This window comes from Corvus brachyrhynchos, unplaced genomic scaffold (assembly GCF_000691975.1).
Source record: "Corvus brachyrhynchos isolate BGI_N302 unplaced genomic scaffold, ASM69197v1 scaffold103, whole genome shotgun sequence".
Classification (NCBI taxonomy): Eukaryota; Metazoa; Chordata; class Aves; order Passeriformes; family Corvidae; genus Corvus; species Corvus brachyrhynchos.
In genome coordinates this window covers 5,526,361-5,551,980 of record NW_008237436.1, presented here as the reverse complement: position 1 = coordinate 5,551,980, position 25,620 = coordinate 5,526,361, and the positions used below count along the sequence as shown (strand labels likewise).

The 25,620-nt window shown below is 42.2% G+C and overlaps 1 protein-coding gene across 2 annotated transcripts in view; it reads right to left on the bottom strand.

The window, feature by feature from the left end:
• Positions 1–25,620, bottom strand: part of FLT1 (fms related tyrosine kinase 1) — a 108,857-nt gene that overhangs the window by 40,704 nt on the left and 42,533 nt on the right. For both annotated transcript variants that reach the window (XM_017731376.1, XM_008631458.2), the window contains exons 11-12: positions 14,793–14,907; positions 5,900–6,008 (exon numbers count right to left, since the gene is read on the bottom strand). In XM_017731376.1, the coding sequence (XP_017586865.1) occupies positions 5,900–6,008; positions 14,793–14,907 (224 nt within the window). The remainder of the gene's footprint in view (positions 1–5,899; positions 6,009–14,792; positions 14,908–25,620) is intronic.

Sequence of the window (25,620 nt, the reverse complement as noted above, 5' to 3'; positions counted from 1 at the left end):
AAGCAGCTCTCAAGTGAATAATATCCCACATATTCATTCATTAACCTCTCTCATTGATTGACTGATCCATCAGAAAGCTTCTCCCTAAGTCCCCATATTGCAAACTGGGCTGCCTTGCCTCCCAGGGGAACCATGAGTACAACCTGCTCACTGCTCCCTGCCTATTGGAAGCTGGGCATCAGTTGTTCCCCTTAATGTCCTCTTTTCCACATTTAGCCCTGAGTGCTAAACAGAGGGTAAATGAGCTCCTGCTAGTCCTGAACTGAAATTTCTCCTGACAGTAGATGCCTTCCAGGGAGAGGCCTGATTTCTGCTGGTTGAACTCATCGTGCCCCTGCAGTGGGAGCAAAGTGTGTGCCTGTCATCAGCTGTAGTTCAGGTGTGCAGTCCAAGGATCAACCTAATGGAGGCCATGACACTAAAATACTAGACTGGGTATTAAAGCCTGTGGGTTGACTTGTTCCACTTAACATTCCACTGGGATACCAGTTTTCTCTCTCTGTCAAACAAAGCTATAAAAAAAATTCAAATTTCATGAACTCATTTATGAGTGACCACCATCAGGATCCTGTTTCATATGTAAGAGTGTGTGGTGCCAGATTCTGATCACAATTAAGAACATGTTGACTGGAAGTGCTATTGAGATGAAACATCTTCATACATAGAATACCTTATATTTAGCCTCAGCTGCCAAAATCTAAACATCTACTTGAATATAGATGTTCTGTGTTCTGTATGTGGGCAAAAGTTTATAGCCGATGGGGTGACACAGCCTTCTCCAGAGGGCAGTGCAAACCATCCCTTTCAGATGGGTCAAATTCTGGAGATCCTGGTCCCTCATGCTTAATTATAAAGAGATCCTACATGATCAGCTTAGGCTGAGATACTTAACTTTAAGATTTAAGTTAGAAGAAGTGAATCCTACACTTGATTTTGTTAAAAAGCATTTAATTCAGATACACTTAGAACCAATCAAATGGCCAACATTTTGAATATGGGTAAGTACTTGAAAGAAAGGAATTGCTGCATCTTACTCACAGTACATTTCAAATTCTTCTGATGTGTGTTGGGAAAGCCAGGTTAGAAATAGTGGTAATTTTTGCTTCTGAAGATGCCAGTACTCAGTAAAAGCTAAGAAGAGCCAAGCAAAACTCTCAAGATGAAACCAAAGATCCCTGGGGACTGAGGCAAATGAACTATTTTTAGCCTAAAGGGAGAGCATGCCAACAGAATCATACAGTTACACTACTTTCATGTTGTCAAATCTGGAACTCTTCCTCAATGTGCCTTCTGTGAAGACTATTTTCTGAATAAATCTAGGGACAAAAGAAAAATGCACAGGATTCCAAAAGAATCACTTGTTTAAAGGCTACGAGCCTCCTAATATATGACACCTCTCACCAATTGTTACAGGCTCAGGCTAGCTAAATAACATGGCTGGGAATAATGTAAAAGGGTTTTATTTACTTTAGTGATTTGAAGCTTCCTGTGGAAATAGCTCCCAGGTTTCCTGATGGAAGATTTTGTTTATCTTTGCCAAGCACCATCAGGAATCTCAAAATAAAATGCGCTTAGTGACATTGGGAAACCAGGGAGATAAGGCAGAGCTGTTCCTGTTTCACCCTCTGTAATTGCAAACACACCCATAGGCCTGCTGTGTGCCAGCAAAACAGGCCAAAATGTAGTGAAAGGGGCAGGCTGGAGGAAAGGGGGCTAATAGAATTAAATTTGGCATAAAGGTGTTGTTATAGAGACTGTTTCCATACCAGTGAGCAGGAGAGCTTTCAGAAATCACCTTTCTACACTGCTTTTATATAAGCTTCACAGCTACTTTCGAGTCTTGAACGATAATTTGCTTTCAGAGCTAAGTCAGTGACAATACACCAAAAATGTTCTTCTTCTAACAGAAGTCATAGGAAAGCTACTCCAATGCCCATGGTCTTCATGTCATACACAGTGTATAAAATGATGTATATCACTCTCAAACATCCTAGGAAAAGATAGGCAGGTTTCAATTTAAGCCCAGAAATATATTTACAGTAACTAAAGAAAGTGCTTGTTCTTCCTAGGTTCTCTCTCCTGGCACTAATCTCCTTATGTTTACCTTTCCCTGAAGGAGTGGAACTTGTCAGCTCCAAACTAGGGTTCCTGGGACACGTTCTGCCTCCACCACCTTCCTAATGGTTTCTGCCTACAAAAAAGAGACTCCTCACAGCACTGCAGCCACGCCACCGGAGTACGTGCATTTTCTCACCCTCAGGACAAGGGCTGAGGGAGGTTGCCTTCAAGGAAAGGGATCTTCCTGTTAAGAACAGGCTTTGTCTCCATCTGCTCTTTGGAATAATTTCTGGCTTGTCACTTTTACAGAGGGCAGCAGCTCCCTTTCCTAAAAGGAATCATCCCCTCCTGCTTAGACACTTCTCTTACTTGTAGACACTTTTGTGTGGCTCAGACTGACTTCAAATGGCGCCAGCAGACTCAACAACATAAGATAAACTAGCCCTAAGCTGTCACACAAAACCTGAAGTATTGGTTTTGGACTCATCAGAAGGAAATACTTTGCAGTGTCCTGTTCACATCCATCAGCATTTAAGGCTCTCAGGTTTTTACTCCCTCAGTGCATTTTCCAGCACATTCTGGATGTGTTTGTTTCTTGATGTGAAACACAGGCTGTACCCAGCCACGGCAGTTTGGTCTCAGCCCAATGGAGGAGAATTATGGTAAGCCTAACTGGATTTTTGTAGGGACCAAACTGCAGTATCATTTACACTGCCTTTGATCGATGCAAGTGAGTGTCAGAGGATGATCAGGACTTTCCATGTCACACAACTGAAGTGCTCAGCTCCAGGAGCTCAAAGTACAAATGCATTTCAACTTCACCACCCTATAAAGAATGCTTGCCACCAGTCAAGAAGTTAAGAAATTCCAAGCCATAACAAATCTGGCACTCCTCTTTCTGAACACCAGTCAATATAAGATTCTTCAAAGGAAAGTCACAATATTCTGCATGTTCTCATGCAAGCTTTAGTATCAAGGAGAAGGATTTCCTTCCATCCTTGGTTAAGATTTGAGAATGTTAGATCTAAGCAGGAAAACTAACTCCTTCATGTCACTGCACCAAACTACTCAAAATCACCATCAAAACTTTGAAAGGGAGATTTGGATACAGTGAATGGGGTCCATCAAAGTACAGCTTCATTTGGTTTCAGGATCTTCCATGACATATTTTGAAAACTGAGGAGTAAGAGTTAGAGAAGGCCAAATTCAGCATCTTGCACATTGAAAGAGCAGCATTCTCAGTGAATGACTCTCAGTGACTTCTCCAGGTTTCATGTGAAGTACCCACACAAAGATGAGACTATCATTGGCATGTTAATTTATGCAAACCTATGTGCTGTTCAGCTTTATGTCCAAACAGACACAATGTGAGGATAGGGATGAAAGCAAAACTGAGAGTGGGGACAGGAGTCATCTTCAAGGTGGCAAATGTTCTTGTCAGTTCCATTAATAGAACATGGAGACATTCTGCTTGTTTCTGTACTTTAACAAACAACCTGCCTATGTGTCACTTATCTGCTTATACTTCTCATGCTCCTTACCAATTTTCTATATTTATAGATAACTGGCACTTTCTAAATGTGGAAGTGTGCTATGACATGGAGCTTTAACAGCTGTAGACACCCACAAACGAAGCCTGCCAGGTGAAACTGTACCAGCAGCACAACAGTGGATACCGAAAAAAGAGATGACGAGTGCTTGCAGTGGGTGATGCTCTGTTTAGGGGCACTAAGGTGCCCATCTGCTGGCATGACAGGGACTTATGCTGCCTTCTGGTAGCTAAGGCCGGAGATGTTACTGAGAAGGTGCCACAACTTGTCAGGAGCACTGACTATTATTCTTTGCTGCTCTTTTGTGTGAGCAAGAGTGATACCTCAAGCTGGAATCTGGGCAGATTCAAGGAAGACTACAAAATCCTGGAGGTGCCAGAGAAAAGTATAGGTGTCCAAACTATCTTTTCTTCTATTTTACCAGTTAGAGGAAAGGGTGCTCTCCTGGAAGCACAAAACCAGATCATCTGGGTCAACAGATCTACTCAGATGGGCAGCAGCTCTGTGGAAAGGAACCTGTGGTGGACAACAAGCTCAGGATGAACGGTGTGTTGCTGTGGCAAAAAAAGCCAACAGGCTGCTGGGTTGCACCAGCAAGGTCATCACCAGCAGAGACAAAGAAGTCGTGACACTCTACTCAGAACTTGTCAGGCCACACCCAGAATACTGTATTCAGTTTTGGTCCCCTCTATACAAAACAGACATGGAAAATCTGGAAAGGGTCCGGAAAGGTGCCACAAAAATGATCAAAGGACTGGAAAGTCTGCTGTATGAGGAGAGGCTGAGAGAACTGGGTTTGTGTAGCCTTGAGAAAAGGCTTAGGGGAGACTTTATCAACATGTTCCAGTATTTAGAGGGTGCCTGCAAAGAAGCTGGGGACTCCTATTTTACAAGGAGACGGAAGGAAAATACCAGGTGTAAGGGGTACAAGTTACTCCTGGGGAGATTCTGATTGGACACAAAAGGAACATTTTTCACAATGTGGACAATCAGCCATTGGAATAATGTCCCCAGGGAAGGGGTGGATTCCCCAATATTGGATTCTCTTAAGATCCATCTGGACAAGGTGCTGTGCTTTTGCCTAGACAGGTTGGACCAAATGATCCTTGAGATCCCTTCCAACTTGGTATTCTATGATTCAGCTAGTCAGAATATTTAAAAAATACAAAGTTTGGGAGGGGGAACACTTTGTGAAGTAGCTTTCCTTTTTTTTTTTTTTTTTACTAAATCTAGTGAGTGTCTCTTCTCTTTTGATATCTCTGAGAATAGAAATAGAATGAGTTTCACTAAAATCACTCATCAGAATTATAAACAAGAGAATGACAAGATAAAAATCCCAGAGATTATGATTTGGGGATTAAAGCATCTAAATATTTTAGCCTTTTTGCTTTTTCTCATATTTTCAAATGAATTACATTTCTTTAATGATCTACCCTGAAAATTGCCAACAGTCTAAGTTTATAAAACTATTGCTCTATAAACAAAACAAAACTTTTGACAGAAAACAAATCCTTTGTAGTTTTATGCGCAGACTTTACGTTGCTGAACAATGCAGTAGTTATTCCCAAAAACACATTGTGGGTTTTTTCAGAAATTCCTGAAGTAAAACATTAAATCATTTGTTTGTGAAAACTCTAAACACATCTTGTAATGCAAAAATAATAGAAAGCATACTCAGGCACACAGATAACACGATAGGAATTCTCAGTGCCCTGGTCCAAATGACATTCAAGGCTGTCTTTCTCAGAAGAGGAAACAAAACTCTGTAATCTGTACCCTGACTCTTTTACATCTGTAAGTTGCCATTGTCCCTGAGATCTGTGAGGGGTACCCCAGACATCTCTAGCATCATGCAGGCTGCAGACACTGGCACTGTTCTAGATGCTGTGTTGTGACACATCCAGGTGGGCAACAGAGTAAGGCTGTAGACATCATAAATGTCACACATGAAACTGGCTTACTGGTGGATGAAAATACACTAAAATTTCATATATGAAATGACTGCAGAGATTAACCAAAATGGGGAATTACTCATTGTTGTATTTGTGAGTAATTTGTGTCATGCTTGATACTTGATGGAGGAATGCGTCATTCACCAATTTGGTAATCTTAGAAATTCAGAACAGCTGCTGTGAAACCTACCAGCATCACCCAAAAGCATGGTATGAGCTTACGAGTGCATACATTACAGCAATTCTGAAACCATGGTATATTAAAAAGCCACAACAGCCTAACAGTTATAATCCCAGGATCAGGAAACATGTTTGAATCTATAGAGGATTAGATCTTACCTGTTACAATAAAACTGACATTTCTTTCAGATTTTCCCACTTTATTGGATGCCACACAGCTGTAGATTCCTGAGGATTTGGCTTCAGCTACAACCAGAGTGCTAGCAGTCTGCAAAAAAAAGAAGAGGTTTAGTTCTCCCCGGCTCAAGAGCTCAGTTAAAGCTTGCCTTCTCTTTTTCCTAAGTCTCGCCACTGGCAGACCCAAGATCCACTCTGTCCATTCATTCAGAGATGGGCACCTCTGGGGCTATTTAAAGGAGATGTCATCATATACAGTTTTGGAAATGGGAGAAGAATAACAGGAAATAAGCTCCTTGGGTGACCCTTATATCATCAAAGCCATCATGACCAAAAATCTCTGAATGTGTCTTTGAGTTTGATTTATCTCTCGCTGGTGATGTAATGGTAATCTACAAGACATGAAGCATGACACAGTGTGTTTCACATGAGGAGATAAGCAGCCTGTAGGAGAGCCAGACTGCAAAGGCAGTAGGTGAGGCATGCCTCAGGCATTTGGATAACGCTGGGGGAAAAAAGTCACTCCGTTTGGCACTAAACTCATTTGCTTTCTCTTTCATTTTCCCATGTATGTGTCAGGTGAGACAGAACAGCAGCAAAAGAGATGTTTACCCATTCTCTTTTGTACTATTTTCTGTTCTTGGACTTAATATTTCTATAATTAAATAATAATGTGTCAGTTTTATTCATGTTATATTCTATCACCATCTTAAGAGGTCCAGCACACTAGTTATTTTCTCGGAGTTATATGACTTGAAAGATAAGACCTTGAAAAGCCAGGGACCAAAACCACCTAATGTGCCCTTAAGAAACATAAAAACCATTGTAATAATAAGAGTTATACCTTTAGGGTGATGGAAAGCCATGGTCTAATGGCTCGGACACTAAGCAAAAGAGTAAAGTTATGCAGAAAGAACTGACATGTCATTCTGTTACAGAGCTGAGACATGAGGCATGAACATGGACTTCATCAGTGTAATGTGCTCCCAGTTACAACTTGGTAGCCTCATTTTATGTCTTTCTGTTGCCATTTTACTTCTTCTGTAAAACATGGTTTGGCTGGAGTTACACGCAAAGCTGGGACGGTAAAGGAAATTGTGGGCCTTCAGAATCCCACTGTTTGGAATTGTTTGACTCTTCTAAAAACCTTAAAAATAAGTTCTGTGCAATTAATACATTCTTTTAAGTCTGCCTGATTGCAGGAGTTCAGAGACAAGCACAAGAGGGTGAGGCAGTAATAAATAAGGACCAGTTATCTACATTTCAACATAAACACTGACTGGACATTTGCCCTGCTTTAGTCTCCTACTGGGAGAATTCATAGCTATCTCCAAACTCCTGTTGAGCCCCTAAATAACATAGATCTTCTGGTTTCCAAAAATCATTCTTTAGTAGAAAGAGTCTATTACTTTTCCTACTACTTGAGCAAACACAGTTGAGGCAAATAATTTGATTTTGGCTTATTTGTTTTAGAAGACTGCACTATGGTAAAATCACTACAAGTCATGCTAAAAGCACCTCTACCCTGTTAAACTGTGTCTGTGGCCAACTACCTGTCTGCTAACACACTACATAACATTTCTAGCTATAATTTTTCTAAACTACCTTTTTGGGTCTTCTGTGAGATGAAAGAGGATCAGTAATACCAGATAGATAATTACAGCCCTTAGAAAAAATCATCCTGTTTTGCTAAATTCAGTAGGCTGATCTCTACAAATTTCTAATTATAAAGGGTGGGTCCAGCCCTGTCCATATTTTGCCATTCTCTTTGAATTTCTTCCAGGTTCTAAACATAATTTTTTAAAGTGTGGACACAGAACTCAGCACCAGGATTCCTGCATCTGTTTTATCAACACTAACTCAGACCAGAAGGAAGTCCCACAATGTCTGCCACAGAAGGCTAATGTGGGTGGTTAAAAACTGCTTCTGCCATCCCAGACTTTCCACCAAAAAAATAGCCTTTTTTCTGCTAGCTGGTATTACCTCACAGCAACTTTGCCCAGGAAGCAACTGTGACCTAACATGCACAGTGAAGGAGAATGAAGCTCTTGCTCTCTGACTCCAGGATGCCTGTCTTTAATCTACTATACACAGAGGCAGAGCATTTCTGAGCCTGAAAAACACATGCTGACTATCCCTCCCACAACTACTCCAAAGGTGTGAAAAGTTTTTGGAAGTATCAGAATACATTTTGTCCTTATACCATAAGGCATTATCTTTTAATGGAAAATTGTACATACTATTTTGAGTTTTACTGCTTCAGCCCATTGTGATGTGATTATCACTTTTATCACTTCTATCACATTGAGGACAGCACATAGAGTTATGCTAAAGCAATATGACTGCGCTGACTTACAGACTATGCCTTTTCTTATTATTATGCAGTGTTTTGGTTTTGACCAACTTACACGGTCCCAAATACCTCTTTAGCATGGGCCAAGGATCACTTCCAACAGGCAACTCCCATGCAAGCAGTGTCTCTTTGGAAGGCAGGGGAAATAAATGCTATGAGCACAGGAGGCCTTGGTGCCAGAGAGCACACACTGATATGTTTACTTGACTAAGGCAGAGCAAGCCACAGTTCTAGGAGGAAGCAAGACTGACTTTGCAACAGAACAGAATATTTCAGAGACAGCATGTCTCTGTGTAAATCTTTTAGCTTATAAATTAGTCACAACGATAAGATAACATCTCTTTAAATAGTTTGTGAGCCCTCCAGTGGTGCTGTCTGTGTTTTGCATTGTGGATGCCAGCCAAAACCCACCCGAGAAACAGTGTGTACGAAACTAGGCATGGCATGTTGTTGTTTATGGAGAAACTATGGCTGTTTGAGATCAGTTCGTGCAGCACGGTTCCTCTATACAGCTGCTGCTGCAAAAGAAGCGAAAGTTTTTGCAATCTTGTATTGTCTAGCATCACAACTGGGAGTTTCAGGCTCTGGATTTGCAACTATGTTATATACAGAAAGTCTGAACTGAGTTGGCATGATCAGACAGAACAGGCAAATCCCTCCTGGCATGCTCAATATCTTGAGCATCATCTGTCCACAAACCCCATTTACCACCAAAGTTTTGGCCCTTTAGTCCTTTTTTTCTACTCCCACCATCTCAGCTGAAGCACTATGTTACAGGCTCATCTCAAACCAGGGGCTAGGGAAATAAGTCCCATACTGCTGCTGCTTTGCCAGGCAAATAAAAGAGACACAAAGCAGAAATCCTAAGAGACGGAAGAAGAATTTACAGATTTGTTTGTGGTGGAAACTGATGACAAAAACACTGGGGAGGCAAAGAGAGTACAAAGCAGCTGACACAATCATTGCGCTTGGAGCCAGGGTGGGCTGGTCTTTCCCCTGGAGGGTCTGCTTGAATTTCTGTTTTCTCAAAGTAGCTGAGATAGAGGATTCCCAGTGCTCCAGCTGATGGCAGAGAAGGAAAAGGAGTCTTCAGAAAATGTTTGGCAACCTGGCTCTTATGTGACTCCCAGAAGGCCTCTGTAGACACTGACATAAACTTGCTCTGCTCAGAGATTGCTGACCTGACTTCTTGAAACAGCCCAAGCATTTAAAAAGCAAAACAAAACACTGCCCTTTCAACATAGAGCAGGTTAGTGCAAGTCTGTCAGTTATTGCCGATTCCCTTCTAGTTATGCTTTTAAGAAGGACTATTTGTTGAAAGAAAAAAAGGAAATAAATGAAAATATGCTCTCTTTACACACTTGGATTTATCTTTGTCTAAAGGAATATCATTTAGGAAGATCCATATCTGAATATTGGTACCTCACTGTTGGATTGGTCTGTTTGTGCCACAGACATTCAATCTGCGTGCCTCACATGTTGGCAAGGAGCATCAGAGCAAAACATCTGGTCAACACGTTTCATCTTCAGGACTGCCATAGAAGAAACACCAGAATATCCACAACAGGAGGACATGAGTATGTGCAGGAGAGCACCCACTTTCCCCCTGAGGTTAGACAGAAAAATCTCTGCAAGCTGCTGCCATATAGCAAGCAGAGCTGCTTTTTCCCTCTGCACCCCGTGCTGTCCTGCTGGAACAGTCCATGGGACACAGCTGGCTGGCAAAGAATCATGGCACAGACCAGTATCCTGCCCTCCTCCCCAGGGCAAGGCAGTGCTCCATTCACACCTCCCTCCTGCTCCAAGGGAGGGGATCAACCTCTGGAGTGGAGGGAGGCGCAGCTCAGCAGCAGCAAGCCCCAAGTTCTGCTGGTTTTAATCTCACCAAGGGCTTGGCTCTGCTGGTGCCTCCCAACGATTCACTTCGGAGTGTTGACAGCAATTCTAGTAGCACTCGGGAAGGCTCCAGGAGAAGTTACAACGTGCTGAAGAGAGGCAAGTGATGCTCCCAGTGCTATCTTTAGCCTGGGCTCTGAGGAAGATCATACTGTCCGTATATTCATCTGCCTGCCAGCCTGTCCATCTGTCTGCCAGTATCCTCTCCTCCCCCACGTGCTCGGTAATTTTTGAATCCATTGTCCAAAACTTATTGACAAGTCAAAGCTCGTAAGATCTCATGCATTTCATGAAAACCAGCTGTTGAGTAGAGAAGAAAGATCAAAACGTTGCTGCAGTGAGCTGAACAGCTTTCTCTTCCTCTTTGGGTTCCAGATGGCCGATCTGCACAGATGTACTGGCCAGACAGCTGGCATGTGTCAGGACTGAGAACAGACACAGCACATGACTTCTTCACCTCACCAGTAATGTGGGAACTTGGAAGACAGGTAGATGTTTAGGGCTTGGCACAGAAGATGCAGGAGAGATGGAACCATTCTATTTTGCACGATTACACTTATCAGTCATGTCCAGGAAGGATTGACTCCTGTGACTATCTAGCACTCCGCTTTGGAGGGTTACAATTTTTAAAACTACCACCATCTTTGCCAGCCAAGACAGAGATGCACAAGGGTGAGTCTAAATTTTGTCTTACAGAATCATGTTGCAGGGCCATTACTTTCCATTTTCCATGAAGTCAAGTGACTTTGTCATTCACAAGTGCCACTAAAGACTTGTGTCAGTTAGGTATTCATGCAGTGGAAAACAAAGCCATCCATCCATCCATCCATATATATATATTTATACACACACGCACACACATACATATATGCATGATAAACCCCAATTTCATGCATTACTATCCTTTATACACAATTCCTGGAGGCATACCCTGTGACACAGACCCAGCTTTCATGGTACCTTCTATTGGTCAGTGGGGCTCCAACATTTGCTAGCAGCAGAGGCATGAGGCCGTCACGGACATTCTGTTCTATTTCAGGTTCTCAAAAATGTGGTTCTATAGGTTAGGTCCCAAAAACAAGAGGATTTTCTCCCACTCCCTCCAACTTTTCCCTGTACTCAACTACCCTCTCATCTACTGTCTCCTTTCCTTGGATTTATAATTCTTTCTTCTTGGCCCACGCTTTAGCTTTCCCCCATCGGAACTTGCCTTCTTAGTGGTCTTCTGCACATGCTCCATGCCCAGGATCCTTGTTGACTTCTCCTACAGCACCTTGTCCCTTGTACCCTTGTACAAGGTGTACCAAGTGCTTCCAAAGCTGTTGATAAGCTAGTGTGTGCCCGCATGCTCAGGAGAGAACAGATGCCTGTATGCATGCACTGCTTCTGATGGCATGCACTGGCACAATGAACACACCAGCTCTTTGTACCTTATTATTGCAGATCATTCACTGATTGACATTCTAATGAACACTGACCATGCAAAGAATAATAATCAGTGTTAGCCCTCAGTTAGACATAGCAGTTAGCTTTAGCTGGGAACACTGAGAAGTGATGGGTATTAGTAGTTGAATGACAGGAGAGTGCCTGTGACCTGTTTACACGATAAACCTAAGAATAGCACAGCTTTGTAGGAAGTCACTGAAATGTCCAACAAAATGAGAATGAAAACTTTGGGTGGGGGAAGCAAATCACTTCAAGATTTGTCTTATGATTAAGTATTATGGCTTGTGTTACGAAGTTCTTCCATTGTACCACTCGAGTTTCTCAATGTCTGCTTAGAGAGGCTTTAGCGGAAATGTTACTAAAACACTGTTGTCACAGTTTCGCTGTCACCAAAGAATAATGTAATGCAGGCTTCCTGCACTACTTTAACTGCACAGGCACAGGGCTTGAGGTTTTTCTAACTTTAAAATATACTTGTGGCTACCTTGATAACTGCAGACAAACAAACAACCTACCACAGCAAAGAGCCAAACTGGAAGCACTTAGATGTTGCACATACAGGAAACATGTGGAACTGGCACAATGACTTTAGGAAGGTGAAAGCAGCTACCTTCATTGCTAAAGAAACCTGTTGATCACTCCTTGTTCATCTCTTCCCTTGCTTACAATAATCTCATCCTGTGACCACCCTCATTTCTCCTTTCATGCTAACCCAAATGTGAAACTTTCTGAGTTTCTTCATTCATTTCCTACCTCTTTGTCTCCTACATCTTTGTTGTTTCCATTGAGCTTTGAGATTGTTTTTACCACACTTGCTGTCTTGGGATGTGGAAGCAGGGTAGACACTGTTTATTTAGCAGGGCACCACCGATGTGGAAGTGCCTCAGAGAGCTGTTCACAGCTGCTTGCAGGAGTAGAACTGCTCACAGTAGCAGTCCATCAGAGACAGGCACTCGTGATGACGTGCTGCATTCAGTGAGCTCAGTGCTATTAACACTCTGACAATGTTGCTGCAGATGGGCAAGGGTTCTGTCTGAACTGTCTCTTTGAGTTTGCTCAGGGAGACTGAGAGTGAGTCTTGGGCTGCAAAGAGTAAAAAGCCATAGACTCCCAGGGATTTAAAAGAACAATCTTGGATGCTCTAGAGCAGCTGTATGTGCACTAATCATGCAACTCTCAGCTTGGCCAGGAGCCTGGGCATAGAGAGCATTTTTTACTTACAATAGCAATCCAGCTGTGCTTGAAAAGCTATGGAAGAGCAGCAGAAGTAGAGAAACTTTAGAAAAGCTGTGAAAAAGCTGAGTAAAGAGATTGTTTCACCAACCTCCCACTCCCCATAGAGACCAGGAGGAACAAGGCAAAACAAGGCAGACCTTTCTTAGTTGAACTAAATAGCAAAAAGACAAGGAATACCAGGGAGGACCAGTAAGTTTCACTGCAAATCCTTCCATGCAAAGACCATTCCTTGGTTCATTTCTGGGCACATTTTTCAAAAAGGGCTGCTTGCCAAAGACTTGCAGTTCTGCTGCAAGGACCCATTATTAGCATCTTCCTCCAGGGAGAAATTTATTTGCTGTTGACTGGAAGTTGCTTTGACATTTTAGCCACTCCTCTTCCACTGTCTCCAAAATACATGGTACACAAGGAGAATGAGATCTGGTCATTAGACAGCTCCTTCTGCACCCTGTGAACAGGTAGGACTGCACCCACAGCACGGCTATATGACTGCTGGAAAATAACTGATTCTTAGCATCTTGTTCATCATTCCCCCTTTGGAATAGACAGTGTCTTCCTGTGCCTGAAATGATTTCCCTTTCCTCCTTCAAATCCCTCCTTATGTTTCACTTTTCGTGTGCTTTCCTATGATAGTCCACCCTAGGAAACTGTTTGCTCCCATCTTCGCCTTGATCTTTAAGCACGTAGAGCTGGACAGCTAAATAGGGCAAATGTCTCACTGGGATCCAGGCTGTTCCCATGTGCTGGAATGGTGCCATGAACACCTGTGATACTTTCTAAATAATATAACAGCAGGAGAAAATGCAGTCCCAGATCTGATTCTTGGCTGCATGTAAAACCCTGTTTATTCTGCGGTGTGTGAAAAGGCCTTGACATGAGAGTAACTACAGTTTATACCCATTTTCATATTCAGGAAACTGAAAAGCCATCAAGGAAAAGAGACCTATAACCCCAGTGCCCTTAGAATTACAAAAAGCATTTTGATGTCACTAAAAGTGAAAGGCCTAGAGTAAGATAGGCTTTAAAATTTATAATCTCTTCAGGTATTATTGTCACAAACCAAACTAACCTGTGAGAACAGACTCTGTGACAGTGTCATAGCATTGTACATCTTCACCTGAGCTGCTCAGAAGCACAGACCACCCAACCACACCAAATCAGTCTCATGTCTATCCCAGGGAAGTGCAGCTGATCTACGGTATCCTTGATTTGAAGGCTTTAACTGATGGACAGCCCTCCTTAGCCCTTGGCAAGGTAATCTCATTGGCTTTCTCTTCCACATTAGACACCAATAGACTACAGGTCCACACGCCCTTTGGAATTATCTGCATCTCCCCATGGCCCATAAAGGGATGCTTGACTTAGACTAACACCTAAAATTTAGATGATCAACACTGCTGGAATAAATCCCATCTTGCTGTCTCTGACTGAAATCTCTCTTAAACTTTGCTTCTGTAATCTGGATTCTCTTGGCTCTTCAGAATTTATTCCAAAGAAGACTTGGCCATCTAATCATCTAGGACCACATCTGTGAATAAACTCACTGATGAGAGTAAATAGTTTAATTCTCATAGAAAAAACAACATGAAATTGTGCAATTGCACAAAATGAAGCAAAGATGGCCTGGAACCCTGCCCCTGTGCTCCTGAGGTACCCCAAGATACTTCAGGCTATGACTAAGAGAGCAGATACAGTGAATCCCGCTGGTACACTCTCTTGGTATGTCACTTACCTTAATATGACTGCCTCCAGAAAAAAATACATCTCTGCCTCTCAGCAGATAAATACCAAGTATGAAAGTTATCTGCATGTATGCAGGTCCTCAAATCCAAACAATATCAAAATACTGGCTTCTTCTCTGTTACCTTGTTCTCAAAGCATCTTACAGTGCCTTTTCAACACATGCTGTCACACAGAAAAGTTATCTGCTCCTAGGAAGCATACCTTATTTTTGCCCTCTATTACAGCCGTTCGCTCAGAGATGCTCTGGATCCTGTTTCCTACGTGGCTGCCAGCTTTCAGGATGAAAGATCCTTCAGTATGAAAGCAAAATCCATGCCTGAAGACAATAAAAATTGAAATTTAACTGATTTGGTGATAGAAATTGAACACATAAAACAAAGCAATTGTTTTGAAAACAGTGATTAGTCAGGAAAACTACAGGTGCTGTGATGACCAGGCAAGTATAATTACTTCTCATTAAATCTTGAGGTTTGGAGCCTGATAATCAGATTCACTTCCACAGCCCCTCCTTGAATATTTGCTCTCTGGCATCAGTGTTCACAGTTAACCCACTGCAAACTCAGAGGTCAGAATTTATAGTCAGAGCCTAAATATAGGGCTGTACAAGACCAACATCCCAATTCCAAAGCTCCTGTTTTCAGACATTGCCAAAACATGAGTTCATACTATTTTTATATTTGTTCCAAGATCCATTCCATAATGCATTGGATGCTCTTTTACTCTGTGCAGGTTCTTTTTGTTTTAACAAAAAACGATGCCAGTTTTTACTTCTGATTTTTTTTTTTTTAGTTCTGTTTACAAAATGCCAAGATATTAATACTGAGGTTCAATGATTACAAGACACACAGTAAAAATAAGCATAATCCTGCAAATTAACAAAACAAATTTAAACTAAACTTAACGTACCTAAATTGCAAAGGGATTTAAATGATCATTTAACTGGAAAAAAATAAAATTCTTCTTAATGAATGGAAGTCCCAGAGAAAAAATGGTTTTGCCTAATGCAACAAATTGGCTTGTAATCAGAACATTCAGGTGTGGTCATGGTAGAACTAATTTTTTTCTTAAAGTCTGATTTGGTACACATGGAAATAAACACATTGGAATGCTTCTTATGTGCTGCCTGACTCTGTTCTTCTTTGAGAATATCTAGTTCAGTTTTTCATCCAGAATTTAGTTGTTGCTTGTTCAGTTCCAGCTTCACTGGCAGAGATTAACCCTTCAGCTGCATGAAGTTCTTTCAAATACACTGTGTTTCTTGGATTTGAAAGATAATGGCTGTAGTATCTGTAATCAAATAGTTCTGGTTTGTATAACAGTTGTTTGGAGAAACGAACTTTAAAGCCCAGTGACTGGAAAATAGAATGTGATGCAATCCTGACCAAAGAATGAGGTTCATTTCCCTTCAGCCAACTCTGCAGTTTGCTTAAAATTTGTGTCGTTTAGAATATCAATGGTACACCAACTTTACACGCTTGTTTTTAATTGTGCAGCTTTGCGTCAAACTGGCCAACGTCTGAGCAGATATTACAGCTTAAAGAAATAATGACATGGAAACTAGCTTGGGCTGCCCAAATTTCACAATGTGCATTGAAAGGATCAGTGTGTCAGAAAAGACAAAAAAATCCCAGGAGAAGGCAGTGGAGATTCATGCATGGAGAGAGGACAGGGAGCAATAGCATGGCTATCTACACTTCTTTCAGACTTGGTTTAAAAGCCAACTTCTAATACATGATTGTTGAGGCCAGGGTGGATGAAAAACAGCTGCATTAGTATGGGCACTTGTTACATTCAGAGGAGAAAAAATGGTTACAATTATTCAGAAAGGTAGATGCCATTTACTTTGCACATTTAATGCTTTAAGAAATCTGGTTCTGTAACAAGAATACAACGCAAAAGGCATGATAATTTGGCTGAGCTGGTAACATTTTCATGCCATAGAAGATATCAGAACCCAATTTACGATGCCAGGCACACAGGCAGTATCAAATGCACATCTTTGTGACTGGATGTAATCTGTACAGGAAAATAGAGACAACAAAATCTCACTTCACCTGTGTCAAAAAGTGCCTCCTAATTTTTTTTCCTATCCCCACGGAATGCATTTATGTTTCTTTGTTACATTGCTGAAATTTTGTACTCTTTAACATAGAAGTCCTTACAGAGAAACATACATTGGTAAAGGACAGAGAGAAGGCATAATGCATATTCAGAAGCTCTTTGTGCAACTCAGAAAAGCATCACCAATTTCCTTTCTTACAGCTCTGGAGCCTCCAGACTCAGTTGCTATTATTATACTCTTCCTCACAATTCCTTAAAAAGACCATATACATTTAGTGTGCCATGTCTAAGGGATGAGGACAGTGTTATGTCTTTGTTGATGCTTAGCACAATGAGGTGCTGATTACTCATTAATACCAGAAAGCAAACCACCATCATAACTACAATAGCATCACAATAACAAGAAAAACACATGTAAAGTGCTTGATTGGCCCTGGAGGCACATATGTGAACTCTACTGACGTCACATTCCATTCTATATCCGAACTGGCGATTACAATGTTAATGCAATTAGAGTAGAAAATCGAATACATGTCATAGCTGTTGTCCATGGTTTTAATAAAAAAGGAGTCACAATCAAGCTGAAAATACTACATCCAACAGCACACAGCTGGAGATGTGAGTACTGTTGTACACACTACTTCAGCTCCACTGGCTGCTGGACCAACAAATGTTTGCAGATCAGTTGCAGCACAGCTGCCAGGCAGAGTCTAGGACAAAACTCAGACTCATCCCTTTGGGTGCAGAACCAGATGCTTTCTCTCATCAGCTGCCAAATCCCTTCACTTTAACCTCAAATACACTAAAATAGCTCAGGGACAGCACATGAGCTGAGTCCACTATTCTGAGCTGGCTACTCAGGTTAGTACTCCAAGTCATCCCACCTCTTACTGCTGCCTGGGGTGCCATGTGAAGAACGCTGCCTAAGCCAGCAGCATCAGGTAGAGATGGGGAAGGGAAAAATTAGTCAGGAGTCCTGCCTCTTAATGTGACCTCACCTTCTAACAACTGGCATTTTGTAGCAGAAAGAGAAAAGGTTCTGCTGAACTTAGATGTAATCATCAAACCAAATGTTTGTGTTAAGCACAGATGCTTGGAGAGAAAAAGAGAAAACTGAAAACACAAAAATCTTTGCTGGCTGGAACCAAAATAGGCAATCATCTTCCAGTTAACTCGATTGATGTTTCATAGCATGTGTCCTCACATAACATCAGCTACATATTTTTCTGATTTCAAGGAAATCACCAATTTCTTCAAACTGCCCACGCAGTAAAATAACAAGGCCATTGCCTTTTTAGCAAGAACTGTCTGTGTTTCCAGGGAATCCTACTGAATTTTAGATACTTTAATCTTACTCCAGATATCTCCAGAGCACGTGAATTCCTGAAGTGTTTTGTTGTGGGACGAGCCTCAGTGCTTTGCATCTTCAGGAAATCTTACAGCAGGGTTACCGCCAGGTTAATGAAAAAGCACGTAGTGTGTGCAGGGATTGATAAACAAGCTGATATCTGCCAGCACATTTCTAAGCACTTCTTTCACCTGTGTCCCTGCAGACCCTTTCATATTTCTACTTTGTGGGTGCAACTCTGCACGTGTAGAGATCCCACATAACAAGTGCTAACGGGCTGTGTACAAACCTAAGTTTCTAGAAGTTACACAACCTTGGAGCGAGGTAATCAGACTCTGCTGCCTTAGTCGAGCGCTGGTGAAAGCAGAGCTCTCAGGTTTATCACGCCCTAAGTAGTTTTTCCCATGTGCCTGCATGCGTGCTGGCGTGCACATTTGCAGGTGTGCGCCCGCACAGGCACTCATCGGCCTTTGTGTCAAGAGCCTGAGAAAAAGGCTATTCTTTTGTAAAAACAGGAGCCACTAATTCTCTGTAAGGTTTTCAGAGAAGCCCAGCACAGGGAGAAAGAGGGGTGAGAGTGGCTCTGCCTGTGGTAGGGCGAGTTCTGCTGTCAGACCTGCTCATCGCCCAGAGCTCCGTGAATTTACATGAATTTGCAGAGGCTGGGGGTGGCTTATGCAACCAGAAGTAAGTCCAGCTTTATAAAAGGTCTGTGATGTGTGGAGTTGGCACCCACAGGGGCCCTGGAGAAGTGGATGGGGGGAGGGGAGCCAGCCTGCTACTCAAGAATACATCAAGCCCTTGAGGAAGCAGAGTGTGCCATGTTTGAAGATGCAAAGATAATCACAGTGCTGGGAACCGTCTTGTGTAGCGGAGGAAGCCAAACAACAAGAGGAAAGCAGCATATGCTCATGATTTCGCACAGGAAGCTAGCAGCACCTCCTGCCAAAGCGAGATAAGAAAACTCCCATGGCCTATTCTGGACAAGGCTGTGGTGATCAACCTTCGCTTCACACTGTCCTCGCTCCGCTCCACGGCCCGCTCCCTTTCCTAATGAGTTTCTGAGCCCTCGCTTCTATTAGCATGCAGCACGCCAAGCACAATAGTGTGGTGTATTTATAACTACCAACAGGGAAAATTTTCCAGGGTAAGAGTGTATTTCTTGTCATCTTGATGTATTTCACTGAAATCAAACTACAAACCAGCTCCAAGCTAAAGTCCTGCCTTTGAAACTATTGGTCTCAGAAGAAAAGCTCCTCACTGATTTACAGCAGAGCATGGGAGCTGAGGTAAGCAATTTGTCCCATTATTCATAGCATGGTTTGACCCTGAGTAGGACAGTTCTGACTGAAAGCCCCAGACCCAGCCTATCCAGACACATCTTCCCCGTCCCAAAGACAGTACTGCAGTTTTCAGTTCAAGCAGCACAACAACAAATACCAGTGAAAGAGCCTCAGTCCACATCAGTTGGAAAATACTCATCTTCTGTCTCCTTGTCTTACCAGCTTCTCCCTCCCAAGCTCTCCTGTGTGATTCCAGAGGCCATTGCAATTGTTACCTCGTGTAACATCTCATTCAACTCTCTAAGCATTCCTCTTGGCAAAGCCCCTGGCAGCCTCACTCATGCTCTCATTCACTGGGGTAGCATTTGTTGAGAGGGAGAGGAAACCATCCTGTCACCAACAGCGCTCATTTTTTAGAGGGATTAATGGCAGTCACCATACTTTTCTCAGCATCTATCCTCTTTTTAGGGCAACAATTCCTAGCAACGTCAGGGCAATGTTCCTACAAATTCAAGTTGGGCTGACTCACATCTTTCAAGAGGCAATGGTGACGATACTAATGTTAAGAAAGGAACTCTGGAAACTCCTAGAATTGTAAAGAATACATAGGAACTGATTTTTATTTGGAAGTTACCAAAAAATGAATGACTTGGGCCATGCCTGTTCTGTGTCTCAGCATCCAGTGCCATGCGATTGGTAGTACAGGGCTGGTGTAGCCACGTGCCCTTGGGAATACTGAGTCAATTTGAAGCAGGAAACAGAGAGGAAAAATAGTAGCAGGGAGCATGTACAGTTTGTAAAACGTGCTTTATGGGGGTGGGGGAAGGAGAACATGTGCTGGCCCCCCGCCAGCTTTGTCTGTGCATGTGATTCTGTGATTCTAAGAAGCTATGGTCCAGGTGTTCCTGCTCTAGGTCAAAACCAATCAGTTAGAGGTTGAACTACCGGCAAAACTGCAGCTGGGAGCTCATCCCAAGAACCTTCCCTAATATGTGGGTTAGTGGGGCTAGGAGGAAAACTACAAGCGGTAGGAACTGGATATATTTTACACTGTTTATTTATATTTATTTAGGACCTTAGCAAAGGATACCAAACAAGCAATCCTAGTGAAAGGGGTGCAGGTTCCTTCCCTCCCAGTCTCCTTCTCCTCTCTGCTCCTACTGTCTCTGTTCCCTACAGCTTCCCATCACAGTGTCAACACCTGCCCATCAAGAGCAGGTGGGACCTCACCAGCCCATCTCACTTCAGACACATTCATGACTCCGAGAGTGCAGCAACAATACTCCTCTGTCTCCAGTGAGGGTGCAACTTGTCATCAAGGACACCATGCTGAGACATTATTCACTGACAAGTTGCAGGTCAGATGGAGGATTTCTAAGTGGCCTCTATGAATTAGGCTGGAATGGGGCCCTGGTGCACTTCTCAGTTGCCAGAGGGAGGACTGAGTTGTTTTCTGTTTTGTAGGATGTAGAATATCCCATTGAGGGGGATATTTGGAGAGAAACTCCCCTACACTCTCTAGGGGAGATCCCTGATGTCCCAAAAGCCTCATTCTCCTGGGGAGTATCTTTGAAAAGAGCAGGGTAGATGGCACTTAGAGCTTTGTTGTGTACTTCCATGGCTCTGTCGAAAAAGGAAGCATTTGATAGCTGCACATTGCTTTTCTTGCTATTATTGATATGCAACCAGATAATTGGATGGTGTTTCCCTTTCATACTCATCCTTTCCAAACATTATGGCTTGCCCTTAGCTATTCCAGTTTGCTACATGGAAAGCTGATTGATCTGACCTATCTCAAAAGAAGCAGTAAGATCAACAGCAACGTTACGTACCCCTACTTTATGTATTTCATCAGCCCACACTCAGATTTCCACAGGAAAAAAATCACTTCTATAACTGGACACCTGGGCACCCTGAAACAACAGTTACTCACAACAAAAAATGCAAATGAGGCTGAGGGTCACCAAAAAACCCATTTTGCTTCCCACTTCTTTGTCAGTACTTGAGACCTCTGACCACTAGGGAACAAAACAGCATTTGGAAGTCTTTTTCAGGTGCCTACGCATACTGAGGTTATCTGAAATTTTCTCACCTTGTCTTATCAGAAAATTATATTTTGCTTCTTGACCCTCAATTTTCTGCTTCACACTGCTTAACATTCTTCATGGACACAGAATACTATCATATTTCTGCCAAACCTACCTTCCTTGTTGTACACCTCTATTCCTTCCTTTACTAAACTGTAATCACTCTCATCTCCCATGAAGTCACTGTGAGTCAGCCTCCACTTTCTCTGTGCAAAAGCAAAAATCATGTCCTGCACAAAGAAGCAGGATGTTGGTTGGAACTACAGAAATCACATCACATTTCCACAGGCACCTAGAATTTCTTTCAGGGGAAAAAAGTGTTTGATCTTGAGAGTCCATAGTACTGCAAGTAAGAACGTCCTGCGATTTGGTTGAACAGTCAGAATCCTAAAGGGAAAGTCCACAAAACCTCTACATACAATGCCCACCCCTGCACTCAATTCTTTTATTTCCAGTTTATGTTCCCTATAAATAAATACTGTTCAGATCCTTTTAGTGTAAGTTATTTTCCTTGCACAAGTCACTTCTAATAGCTCACTCAACTTCTAGACATAACCTTACATCTATAATGTTCCAAGATCCATGTATCCACAACACCTTCCTTCTCATAATGCCAAAATTCCCTTTCTTTCCTTTGCTGTCCTAACTGGATCCTCTTGGTTCTAGAAAGGAGTAACTCTTTAGCAGCCTATTTGCATAGTCCTTCATACTGCCCATCTTGCTGACAAGCTGGAAGCACAACTCTCACCCTTTCCTTTTTCCAGCGATAAGCAAAGGAGACAGAGGAGCTGTTGATCCACTTAGGTTGTGTTTTTTAAGATAATTTGTTTTTAATTTCTCTTCAAGTAGGGGTCTGGGAGAAACTCTGGGCTGACTGGAGTGAGGGACTGAAGTGCAGGCAGAAAACAAGGAAGGGATGAGAAAGAATGGAGGGAAACATTTTTAAGGAGAGAGGGGAGTTAATTAGAGGGAAAACAGGAAGAGAAAATACTGACAGACATGCATGTAAGACCAAGGATCCATCTACCCCATATCCTGTCCCAACAATGACCATATGCAGATGGTTGGGGATGAGTAAGAGCGGGACTAACTTCAGATATTTCCTCCTAATACTCCCCCAGTCACCAATTATTGTCAGCTCAGGAACTTCCCGCAGTATAGACTGTTTCTACACTTCTCTTCCAAGACTGTGGAAAGTTTTCAAACCCCCAAAATCCTCTGGCAAGGAGATTCACAGATATGCTATCCACTGCTACATCCTTTTTTTGTTCCAAATTCTGCTCCTCCTGTCTTCATCTAATGGCCCCTACCTGTTGAACTCGAAAAGACATACACAACTGATCCTCAGACCTGAGTCCTTCACAAGTCTGTAGGTCTCTATCCTGTAGCTCCCAAGTCACCTCTTTTTCAGTCTGCAAGAGTCTTGACCTTGCTCTTCACTCATCTTTCACACATTCCTCTCATTCCCTGATATACCTTTGATCCGTTTTGATGCTATTCCTGGTGTACTTCCCAGTTTGGCTGCATCCTTTGAAACGAAAGGATCAGAAATGCTCATAATATAAAAGATGTCAGTAATTTATGGATTTGTGGAGATACCATGGTGTTCTGTATTGCGGTCTTTATTTCTTTCCTGGTAATTCCTAACACTTGATTTTCTTTTTTTCATCATCACTCATGATGGTGGTGCTCACTTTCACAAACCCATCTATCACAACACTCAGATCTCTCTTTGTAGTAGTAGTGATCAGCCAACAGCTTTTTAACATGCATTTTACATACGAAAGCAAGATTGTTTTTTTCCTATGTACATCATGCACATTTATCTTCAGTGAATTTCACCTGCCACCTTTTCACTGAGATACCCAGATTCATAGAGTTCTGCATTTCTTTGCAATCAGCTCCTCATCCTTACAAACCTGAATAACTTGGCATCATCAGCAATCTCTGTCACCTCCTTACCACCTTTTCCAGGTTATTCCTGAACATGTTGACAAGTACAGACCCCAGCAGCAGCTCCTGAAAAACTTCACCGATCACCTCCCTAAGCTGCAAGAACTGGTTGTTCCCTCTTAACCTCTGTTTTCTATTTTTTAACTGAATATTTTTTCTGAGCACGATCCTACCTCACATGTCTGTTCAAAGTCTTCTGCAAAGGCTTTTTGAAAGGCATACACATAAAAGGAAAGAGGATGCTAACTACAGTTTGTATATTTTTGTAAAAGGTGTACTCAATCCAGTAATAGTACTCCATTCATAATCACGCCTAAGCACACACAGAGTTTGATCTGGTGCCTTCCTTTGGCCAGGAGCCCCTGCTAGTGCAGGAGCAGGCTTCTGGCTACGGGCTGGGACGCCCCACTGGCTCGGACACCGCCAGCGTGCGGGGCCTCGCTCACGTCGTGCAGTCCCCACGTACAGCCAGTCACACACTTTATTTCCTATGGGCTGGGCCACACGGAGTAAAAGATCAAGCAGAAACATCCCACCACCTACGTGACCCTTACGTGTTTTTCCTTAAGGCTAGGTGTCAGACTGCACATAGAAAAGCCAAGAGACCACCCTGTGAACAACACAACAAGAAGAAAAGAAAGAAACTGGGAAAAAATAAAAGGAAGAGCAGGTGAAAAAAACCCCAACACAGGCAAGTGAGAATAAAAGCGTGATACTAAGCAGAGCATCCCTGACCATCTGGATCTTGCTGTAGTTCTAATGTTTGAAGATTGATCAGTGACAAATTAAAAAATATAATGCTTCTTCTTTTAATTTCTTTTAAAATTTGATTTAAAGTGATTTGGAAACTAGCAGTGTTGAAACTTGAAATCTTAAGGTTCTGATTCAACTAAGACCCATAATGAAGTAATTTATACTTGCAGAATAAATTCATCAGTGTGTAACCCTGAGGACAGACAGGAGTAAACTGTACTTGCTGTAAAGCATGTATTTGACAAGCACATATCTATGTGCCAGGTCTGATTCGAACAGCATTTTGCAATCAAAATATTAAAAAAATATTTTAAATACCATAATAATGACTGAAAACAAGGATACAGCTCTACTCAGAGGAAAGAATGTGTTCACAAGCAAGCATTGGCTTTTGGCTCCCAGCGAAAGTGCAGAATGAGATACTTGAGCATACTGCTTATTCAGGCTGAAGCAGATCAGATGCTGTTTCATTCCTCTCTTCCCTTTGGCTTCAAATTTCCTGGAAGTCCATGCTGCTGCAATGTACACTCATGACAGTTCCAGTGCATTTTTTTAAGGTTATGTAAAAAACCACAGTGTGTGACTTTTATTTACACTAATTTATTTCCCCTACTACACCAAAATAAGGGAATAGCTAGTATGATTTTTGGTGTACCCATAAGTACCTTTACATTACTAGATTACTGTAAGATTTTCTTGTAACACAGGGTGGAAGGCACAAAGGCCACCAGCCAGACCCTCAGCCAGTGTGAATGTAGAGCTGAGGATCCAGCCACCTGCCAAATTAAACAAAGGCATTTTAGAACTACCTGTTTGTTAATGGCATCTGACCTACTTATACCAGCTCCAAAGACTCAGACTTTCCCTTCCTGAAAATAGAAGGTGGCACGGGGAACAAAACCAGTCGCTGTGGACAAACTAACGGGCATCAACATTTGCAGACATCCAACAATTAAATTTGGGTGGTTCAGTACATTCCTAAATTAAGTACAATTAACATTTGTTCTCTACTTGTTCATTTCACATACCTCACTGATGTTCCAAATCTGGTTCCCCCTGATCATCTGTCCAAGCACATCCTAATGATTCTGCCTTTCAATCCCTTATTAATACCCTGACATAAACAATGCAGAAATGCAATTAGACTGCTATGCACACATGGCCTGCCTCCTCTTTCACTGAAGCTGCTGGGAGTCTGCCCATGCACTGTCATTATGACAGTTTCAGTCTTTCTGTATCTCTGCAGAAGTTACAAGGAAAACCTCTATTTTTTTTTCCTCCCAGATACTTCATGTATTCAGCCCTTCATCTCCAATCCCACCATTAGGTGGTTTTACCACCAAGTAGAGTTCATATCTTGACACTGCAGTCAGGAGAGCAGAGAATCATGTACCAGTTTCCCCAACTACTTTTTTTTTGTGAGCAACTCCATAATACTGTTATACTTCTCTCTCCCTCAAGCAAACACATGGAGAGAAAAAAAAAAAAAAAAAAAAACAAAAGCCAAAAAAACAAAGACTGATGCGATGCCAGGGTTGGAAAAA